General features: G+C 43.5%; 1 protein-coding gene across 2 annotated transcripts; it reads left to right on the top strand.

Annotated features, from left to right (window-relative positions):
- Window positions 1-26: 26 nt before the first annotated feature.
- Window positions 27-3,656, top strand: yeats4 (YEATS domain containing 4). 2 transcript variants are annotated; one of them, XM_038978191.1, is made up of 7 exons: window positions 27-252; window positions 546-665; window positions 759-825; window positions 920-1,014; window positions 1,328-1,417; window positions 1,548-1,662; window positions 2,388-3,656. In XM_038978191.1, exons 1-7 carry the CDS (start codon window positions 202-204, stop codon window positions 2,555-2,557), a joined length of 708 nt encoding a protein of 235 aa, XP_038834119.1. In that variant the 5' UTR covers window positions 27-201; the 3' UTR covers window positions 2,558-3,656. The 2 variants fall into 2 exon arrangements, with proteins under 2 accessions (XP_038834119.1, XP_038834120.1); XM_038978192.1 differs by having other exon boundaries at window positions 1,548-1,635; window positions 2,388-2,557.
- Window positions 3,657-10,460: the final 6,804 nt, after the last annotated feature.

The raw sequence follows: 10,460 nt of genomic DNA, 5'->3' as shown, positions 1-10,460 counted from the left end.
CCCGTGTTCACATCGGACCACGAAAAATGTAACGTACTTCCGGTCCTTGTTTGGCTGGCAATTTGAAATGTGTACAATGTAAAATCGTGTTGTTTTCATAGATTTAATGGCAATCGTATCAAATGACACATCCCAAATCACTACTGCAAGAGTCCTATAGTGACATATACTAGTTTAACGTCACTTTCTAGTCTCTATACTATGTTTAAAAGGATGGCTGAATTTGGACCAGATTCCGGAGGTAGAGTGAAGGTAGGGGACGGATGTCAATAATATTTGATACCGGTAACTATAATATGGTCTATAAAAAGTTTTGTGTTAATAAGAGACAATTTGACTAACTGTGTTACCTAATTATATGATATTTCCTTTTTAATAAGTCTATGGAAGCGTGTCAGTAAAGTGCTTGTCGTGAAGACGCGGTTGGAAAGGCAGGCAACCAAACCGCATCACTTCTTACTATCTATGCTAGCCGGTTCACCATATTATTATCATCATTGATCTGCATGATGTTGCAGAAAACATCAATTGTCTGTTTTCCACAGGGTGTTACGATCGTCAAACCCATCGTATTCGGAAACGTTGCTCGGTATTTTGGAAAGAAGCGAGAGGAGGATGGACACACTCACCAATGGTCTGTGTATGTGAAACCATACAGAAACGAGGTAAACTCAACTGTAATCTTGGAAAATGGATGGTGTTGACTTCAAGGTCTCATTGGATAACCACAGTATTGACCTGACCCAATTATATTCCAGGATATGTCTGCATATGTGAAGAAAATACAGTTCAAGCTACATGAAAGTTATGTGAATCCACTCAGAGGTAAAATCAAGCTTGTAATGTATCCACGTATTAACAGTGATGTAATTTGTCGTGAATGTAGGGCTCACGGTGACCTCTTTGTGATCCGTTGTAGTGGTGACGAAGCCTCCGTACGAGATCACAGAGACGGGCTGGGGAGAGTTTGAGATCATTATCAAGATGTTTTTCATCGACCCCAATGAGAGGCCGGTGAGTGCTGCTCTACGGTGTCATTTAGGGACCTCATTCAAATTCAACTTGATTAATATAGCACCTTTTAACAGAGGATGAATTTCAGAGTGCTTAACACAATAAAATAATAGGAAGGTGAGAAAGATAAAAAATACAATACCTTTTTCTAAATTAGGACACATTAAAATAGTAAAACAATAGCTTAATAACAGTGGACTTGAAACTACATTTTCATTGTACAATTACATTATTTTTTTGATACTCTGTCTGTCTGTCTGTCTGTCTACAGGTGACACTTCTCCCAGTTACATGATACTCTGTCTGTCTACAGGTGACTCTCTACCACCTACTGAAGCTCTTCCAGTCAGACTCTAGTGCCATGCCCAAGAAGACGGTGGTCTCTGAATTCTATGATGAAATGGTGAGAGATTTTATTTATTTATTTTTCAAACAGTGAACCAAAGAGGACATGAGAAGTGAAGTGACGCAAGGTGAGGAAAGAAACCAGAGAAGCCCGTCTCAACTCTCTGTCCTTCCTGTTCCTCTGTCAGATCTTCCAGGACCCCACAGCCATGATGCAGCAGCTCCTCAGCACCTCTAGACAGCTGACCCTGGGGGCCTATAAGCACGAGACTGAGTGTGAGCAGCACACACTTTTCCCATCCAGTTCAGTAACAGACCTGTACATTTAGTACCTGTAGATGTATATTGTAACTACTGTATCTAGCTATGCCTTTTTAACTCTCGTCAGGCAAATGTGTTTCAATTCTAATTATAGACGTCAACTAGATCCAGCCACTGGACAATTTTATTTAAAGTATTTTTTTCTTGAGAGGCTGATCAGAGGCCCGGAACATAATTACAAATAATTTGTAGACTGCAAATTGACCTCCAAGAAGCCCAAACAGATATAATATTTGACTAAAACATAATTTCAAACCTGGCTTACATGTGTATGTAATCACATCACTCTATTATGCATGGGAATAGTTGAACACGTTTCCCAAATGAAAATCACTTGGAGCTGATTTCCTGCTGTTGTTAGGCTTTTATGTCCAACAATGAAAAATAATTGCTCAGGAAACTTGGGGAGCCTAATAAAGCCACCCGCAGGCCAAATGTGACCAGCTGGTCGCCAGTTGGGGAACCCTGCAGTAGAGGCTTAGATTAAAAGTCGATGGCTGCGTTTACACAGGCAGCCCAGTTCTAATCTTTTGCCCAATTATTGGTCTTTTGACGGATCAGATCCTTTGCCATGAAGATCAGAATTGGACTGCCTATGTAAAGGCAGCCAATAAAACCCAATGTCTTTGTCCTTATTGTTCAGTGACACCACTGTGCAGTGCTGAGTGGACAGTATCACTGGTGACTGACCCTTCCTGTGTCTGTAGTTGCGGAGCTGGAGCTGCGGACGCGGGAGAAGCTGGAAGCAGCGAAGAAGAAGACCAGTCAGGAGATCACAGACCTGAAGGATAGACTGAAGGCCAGCAGAGAGACCATCAACTTCCTGAAGGGAGAGATACGCAAGCTGGAGGAGGAGGACCATATCAAAGACCACTGATACACACACACACTGGGTGAATCTCAATTGTATTTTCTGGATTCCTCATACCTTCTCTCCTTGCATCCTTCTCAAAACTCATTGGAACACAAGATGTGAGGTTCCTTGCCTTGGATCTTCTCTTCCTATGTATTTTGAGAAGGAGATGAGAGAGGACGCAATGACTCATAGATATACAATTGAGAGACACCCTAAATTCCAAATCAACCTATAGGCCATCTTCCCTAGGCACCCCTGTAGATCTGAAGGGTTTGGATATGTGGATGCAATATGGTACTTGTGACTCACCTTGTCTTCTGATTTCTGATAGGCTGGATGGAGTTTCTGCCTTTTTTCTTCCACCTATCCAACCCCTTCAGAGCAAATGGAGGGGCTAGGGAGGATTTGCTAGGGATGGATTTGGAATTGCCCTAGTCTGGAATCCATACAGAATATCACTCTGTTTTACGATTGTTTAATTCCATAATATAATATCTCAGATACTTCGCAGATGCTTTCATCCAAAGTGACTTAGTCATGTGTGCGTACATTTGTCATACGGGTGGTCCCTGGAATGGACTCCACCATCCTGGCATTACTAGCACCATGCTCGTCCTGACAGAGGACCTCAACATCATTGTTATGGATGACGTCACATTGCACTAACAATAGAGAAATGTAGAGGTATTCAGTTTGAATTCCAGACTTAACACTGCCTAGCAGAATGGTTCTATATGATCCTGTACATAACTAGAAAACTGAAGATAATCAATGTTAGTTTCTCTCCACTCTCAATTCAACTCAGATTTACCACAGAAAGCTCTCAGTGTAACATGGCACATTTGTGTAGACTGGTCTGAATGTGAATCGGGTTTGTGCTTCTGTTTTTAAAATTCATTTTGATGTAAAACTCAAACCAGTTTGTCTTTGATTTCTCCTTTTGTATAAAATGATTAGAACACGATTGTTAGAACTGATGGATCAAACATGTCTTAGATGCTATTCAGGGTTATTTACAGATTATTGTTTTGTCAAAGATTGATCTCTTAAACACATCTGGATAGCCTGGGCATGCCATTGCCAACTGTCTCGGGATCAATACATGTGTCAACCCTTTTGATATGAGTTCAGTTCTTGATCACCATTTAGATAAAGGATAGAGAACGACAGCAGACATTTTCATTTCTGTTGGAGAGCGCTAAACTGTTGCTTTCCTTGTAAGGAGACCGCTGTAATGAGTAATGGATATACAGCCTCTGCATTACCCTTCCACCACCACTAGAGAGCGGTGATGAGCAGATGGTTATTGGAAGAGGGAGGGGCAACAATTGTTTGTATTGGAAGAGGGAGGGGCAACAATTGTTTGTATTGGAAGAGGGAGGGGCAACAATTGTTTGTATTGGAAGAGGGAGGGGCAACAATTGTTTGTATTGGAAGAGGGAGGGGGCAACAATTGTTTGTATTGGAAGAGGGAGGGGCAACAATTGTTTGTATTGGAAGAGGGAGGGGCAACAATTGTTTGTATTGGAAGAGGGAGGGGCAACAATTGTTTGTATTGGAAGAGGGAGGGGGCAACAATTGTTTGTATTGGAAGAGGGAGGGGGCAACAATTGTTTGTATTGGAAGAGGGAGGGGCAACAATTGTTTCTATTGGAAGAGGGAGGGGCAACAATTGTCCTTATTGGAAGAGGGAGGGGCAACAATTGTTTGTATTGGAAGAGGGAGGGGGCAACAATTGTTTGTATTGGAAGAGGGAGGGGCAACAATTGTTTGTATTGGAAGAGGGAGGGGCAACAATTGTTTGTATTGGAAGAGGGAGGGGCAACAATTGTTTGTATTGGAAGAGGGAGGGGCAACAATTGTTTGTATTGGAAGAGGGAGGGGCAACAATTGTTTGTATTGGAAGAGGGAGGGGGCAACAATTGTTTGTATTGGAAGAGGGAGGGGCAACAATTGTTTGTATTGGAAGAGGGAGGGGCAACAATTGTTTGTATTGGAAGAGGGAGGGGGCAACAATTGTTTGTATTGGAAGAGGGAGGGGCAACAATTGTTTGTATTGGAAGAGGGAGGTGCCAACAATTGTTTGTATTGGAAGAGGGAGGTGCCAACAATTGTTTGTATTGGAAGAGGGAGGGGCAACAATTGTTTGTATTGGAAGAGGGAGGGGCAACAATTGTTTGTATTGGAAGAGGGAGGGGCAACAATTGTTTGTATTGGAAGAGGGAGGGGCAACAATTGTTTGTATTGGAAGAGGGAGGGGCAACAATTGTTTGTATTGGAAGAGGGAGGGGCAACAATTGTTTGTATTGGAAGAGGGAGGGGCAACAATTGTTTGTATTGGAAGAGGGAAACAATTGTTTGTATTGGAAGAGGGAGGGGCAACAATTGTTTGTATTGGAAGAGGGAGGTGCCAACAATTGTTTGTATTGGAAGAGGGAGGGGCAACAATGATAAAAAAACGTGTGAGTGAAGAAGGGCAGGGGCTTTTTGCATCAACAACATGTGCATAGCAACATTAATAGTGTATTGTATTATTACATAGTGAACAGCGGTCCTTTACTCTGCATTTCACTTCAATTGTCATTGTAGTTTTTTAATGAGAACGAATTCCCTGGTCAAACCTAAATCTAACACATGGTGAATGCTGCAGTGGGTTTAGTAGATGGCTAACTCATTTCAGACTCTTGTCTTCAAAACACAGAATACCACTAGAGTTAGTTAGAGGGGACAACTGAACAGATTGTGTGGCCCTCAAACCCACACATCTCCAAAGAGGTCTCCCACTCTCTTTCCCTCTCACTCTCTTCCCCTCTCACTCTCTTTCCCTCCCACTCTCTTTCCCTCTCACTCTCTTTCCCTCTCACTCTCTTTCCCTCTCACTCTCTTTCCCTCTCACTCTCTTCCCCTCTCACTCTCTTTCCCTCTCACTCTCTTTCCCTCCCACTCTCTTTCCCTCTCACTCTCTTTCCCTCTCACTCTCTTTCCCTCTCACTCTCTTTCCCTCTCACTCTCTTTCCCTCTCACTCTCTTTCCCTCTCTGCCTTGTTGAACGCACCATAACGTAACACTGAATGACAGTACATCTCAGACATTGAAAAGGGAGAGCCGTGTGATTACAGTGTTTCGTAATGACACGAGAGGTATAATAGTAACTGATCTGGGACAGCTTGAAGCATCCACGGTACCCTATTCCCTTTATAGTGCACTATTTCTGGGACTCTTGGTCGAAAGTAGTGCACTACATAGGGAATATGATGTGATTTGGGACGACCCAGGCCATGTCAGACCACAGTCCTGTAATCTCCCCATCTTCTCCATCATTGGTTCTATGGAGACCTAGTCATTGTATTGTTAGGCTGACTTGTTAAATAGGCACATATTCAACTGACCACAGGCACAACAACTATACAAGGACTCTCTCTCTCGCTCTCTTTCACATACACAGGGAGATAAATCATTCCATGCATGCAGCGGCTGCCCTGGCCTCTGATCCTACAAAGATCAGACATTAAATAAATAGACGCTGAGCTCTGGAAGGAACGCTTGTTTATATTCCAGCGTTTTCTTTAGAAATACCCTCCAGCTTTACACTGGCATGCGCTCACTAAGGCCCACTTGTAATGTAGCCTACTGTCTGGGTCCTTTGTCAATGTGGTGCCGTTCTGGAAATCCCAGGCTCAGACGGACTATTCCCTGTCTACTAGACGTTAGTTACTGCTTATAAGCGGAAGAGAATAGTACGGCTTTCAAAGAAGATAGAATACGTTTTTGCTTTTGAAATAAACTTTGAAAAGAATTTGACTGCGACCCGACCCGGATGCAGTCTAGGGATACTGGCGTGTTCGGGACGAGATCGAGGCAGTGCACTGCCTGAGCTCGGGGAGGGGAGCTGCCTGCTGGAGAGAGTTGCTGGGCGAGTGAGCGATTTACTACAACAAGACAGGGCGACAGCGAGAACAACTTCAGCACGCCTAACTAGTTACTAGGTATTTTCAAAACGAACAGAAAACAAGGTCGGAAGGCAGCGCGGGAGCTATTTATAACATTTGCTGTCTGATAGAGTGCCAAATTGGTCACGTTCGTAAAGTAATATTTTTTGCGGGGCGACAGATCGGAGGAGGGACGGGAGTGTGTGAAGCACTTTGATGTGGGCTGCTGATGGTTGTAGCAGTGAGGAGAAGGGATTTAAAAACTTTCCTAAACACAAAAACAAGGGATTCGTGGCAATATTTCCCGAAATACATCTCTGGTTTACCCACGAAGCTTTTCCTCTGTAAGTATTTCATAAACTTGCATGCTATTTTGTATTCCTCGCCAACAAGCCCATCTATGACTTTTGATTCCTGTTTGTTCAAATGTCATTTGATTCCTGTTTGATTATCAAGTAGAAGTGACTAGATGGCTAATCATATTAGTTTTTCGAGGTAGAATAACTAACTATTATATAATATACATGTAGCTTACTAGTGAATGTATTATGTTTGCTCTTCTATGGGACGATAAGAAGGAGCATGCGTTATACGCGCTTATTTTTATGGCCCCACAATATTTAATTTTATCCAGCTACTGTCCGCTAGCAGCTAAACCACAAGAATCAGAGCGAAACATTCCGCTCGACACTACCAGTGGTTTCAATACAGGCTTTGGAAACTGAATCGCTAAAATCATATCGCTATAACTAAATAAACCAGAAAGTAGTCTACTTTTTTTTTATAGTGTTAGACTGATCGCATTACATATTCTGTTTTCATACCAAGTTACATCTAGCTTGTCTTATTGATCCGCATAGCGACACAGAGCTGAACGACACATCACACCACTGATAAGTAAGCTAAGTGTCAGTCAATTGAAACGTACGTTTCTAAACAGTCTTGTTTGTTTGTAGTGACAGTTTGTTAGCTGTGGTTCTTAGTGGTAATGTTTTCCGTGATGTCGTCAATGAGTTTACTCTGTGTGAGTGGCTTCGTTCTGTCGGGAGAGCGACAACATCACACCGCTAAGAAATGCGTTCAAATTGAGAATGCGTCCACGCACTTTACTCAAATGATCCTAACAGAAAGGTACGGATTTCTGACGAACTAAGACATTACATCCTGGACTAGGCTATTCATTCACTCTGTTTGTCAAGTTAAAGTACGTAATGACTGGTTCACTTTGGCACTCACTTAATATGTACGCCCTAGTCACTCCATTACCTGTCAATCATACCTGCAATTTACAACGCAGCCCTCAGAAAAAGGCAGTCAGAGTGGCATTACCTCAGTGGACAGATGTGGTAAGAAGGCCAGTATAGAAGCTGTTATGTTCTTGTCTGTCTGCCGTCACATCAGGACAGTGATAACATGTCTGGTCTTTGCAATGTGTCAAACTGATCTATAGACAAAGAAAAGACCAAGGGGTTCAATGGATTACTTCTCCTGGATGTCCAACTAAACTGCACTTTCATCTGCGATTGGTTGGTGAGGGTTGACTTTTCCAGCTCGGACAACATGTCAAAGGTGAAGCCTTGTGCTTTTTACCAGTCATTTGTTTTAAATGACTTGGTGGGTGTTTCCCCTCTCTGTCATCTGAACTGTATATCTGTGAGACTATGCTGTTTAATAGTGCCTGTTATTCAAATCATTCAACTCCCTCTCTCCAGTCCTGAGGGTCAGCTTGACATGGTGTTACTGAGTGTAACGCTTTGGGGGGGAAACTTTGTGCAGACAGATGGTTTAAACTAACACAACACCCACTATAAACACTTTCAGCTCCGAATATGGGACGTGTCTGCTGTAAAATCCTACCCTCTTAAGTGTCAATCAGAAACTCCAGGTTTTTCAAAGCATCTCTGACGCAGAGACTTTTTTTGCTCTCTTACTCTCTCTCTCTCTCTCTTTCTCCCTCTCTCTCCTTTCTCTCCCTTTCTTTTCTCTCTCTCTCCCTTTCTTTTCACTCTCTCTCTCTCTCCCTTTCTCTCTCTCTCTCTCCCCCCTTTCTCTCTCTCTCTCTCCCCCTTTCTCTCTCTCTTTCTTTCTCTCTCTCTCTCTTTCTCCCTCTCTCTCCCTTTCTCTCCCTTTCTTTTCTCTCTCTCTCCCTTTTTCTCTCTCTCTCTCCCCCCTTTCTCTCTCTCTCTCTCCCCCTTTATCTCTCAACCCCTTTCTCTCTCTCGCCCCCTTTCTCTCTTTCTCTCTCTCCCCCTTTATCTCTCTCCCCTTTATCTCTCTCCCCCCCTTTCTCTCTCTCTCGCCCCCTTTCTCTCTCTCTCCCCCCCCCCCCCCTTTCTCTCTCTCCCCCTTTCTCTCTCTCTCTCTCCATCCCTCTTTTCTCTCTCTCCTTCCGAGGGCGGACCATCTCGTCCCTACTGTTTGTCTAATGAGTCAACACTTCCTTTATGATGGGGCTAATCGTCCGGTTAACAACATTTGACATGCTTTCTGACGCCATCCACTGGCACTTAGTACTCCTAACCCTCCAGATGCACAGCGCTTTGCTTCCTGCACAGCAGGGAAGTGAACACTGACCGCTATTATTACCATTACCTGGAACTCCCAACACCTGTCACCCAGATCTGTTATGTCATCATGCTTTTCCTCCTAACCACTTGACTTTACCAGGAAAGACTTGTCTGGATCCTAATTCTACTCTATTTAATAGTTCGTTATTGTAAACTGTCTTTCTTATCCTCATTCATGTAAACACTCCTATGCTCTTCTCTGCATCATCCTCTGTCAGAATAATCTGACATCATAAAGCCTTTCCATCATGTACCCATGGAGGATGTGTTTCTGCATCATCCTCTGTCAGAATAATCTGACATCATAAAGCCTTTCCATCATGTACCCATGGAGGATGTGTTTCTGCATCATCCTCTGTCAGAATAATCTGACATCATAAAGCCTTTCCATCATGTACCCATGGAGGATGTGTTTCTGCATCATGTACCCATGGAGGATGTGTTTCTGCACCATGTACCCATGGAGGATGTTTCTGCATCATGTACCCATGGAGGATGTGTTTCTGCATCATGTACCAATGGAGGATGTGTTTCTGCATCATGTACCCATGGAGGATGTGTTTCTGCATCATGTACCCATGGAGGATGTGTTTCTGCATCATGTACCCATGGAGGATGTGTTTCTGCATCATGTACCCATGGAGGATGTGTTTCTGCATCATGTACCCATGGAGGATGTGTTTCTGCATCATGTACCCATGGAGGATGTGTTTCTGCATCATGTACCCATGGAGGATGTGTTTCTGCATCATGTACCCATGGAGGATGTGTTTCTGCATCATGTACCCATGGAGGATGTGTTTCTGCACCATGTACCCATGGAGGATGTGTTTCTGCATCATGTACCCATGGAGGATGTGTTTCTGCACCATGTACCCATGGAGGATGTGTTTCTGCATCATGTACCCATGGAGGATGTGTTTCTGCATCATGTACCAATGGAGGATGTGTTTCTGCATCATGTACCCATGGAGGACGTGTTTCTGCATCATGTACCCATGGAGGATGTGTTTCTGCATTATGTACCCATGGAGGATGTGTTTCTGCATCATGTACCCATGGAGGATGTGTTTCTGCATCATGTACCCATGGAGGATGTGTTTCTGCATCATGTACCCATGGAGGATGTGTTTCTGCATCATGTACCCATGGAAGATGTGTTTCTGCATCATGTACCCATGGAGGATGTGTTTCTGCATCATGTACCCATGGAGGATGTGTTTCTGCACCATGTACCCATGGAGGATGTGTTTCTGCACCATGTACCCATGGAGGATGTGTTTCTGCATCATGTACCCATGGAGGATGTGTTTCTGCATCATGTACCCATGGAGGATGTGTTTCTGCATCATGTACCCATGGAGGATGTGTTTCTGCATCATGTACCCATGGAGGATGTGTTTCTGCATTATGTACCCATGGAGGATG

Source organism: Salvelinus namaycush, chromosome 38, assembly GCF_016432855.1.
Source record: "Salvelinus namaycush isolate Seneca chromosome 38, SaNama_1.0, whole genome shotgun sequence".
Taxonomy (NCBI): domain Eukaryota; kingdom Metazoa; phylum Chordata; class Actinopteri; order Salmoniformes; family Salmonidae; genus Salvelinus; species Salvelinus namaycush.
This window is presented reverse-complemented; position numbering and strand designations above follow the sequence as displayed.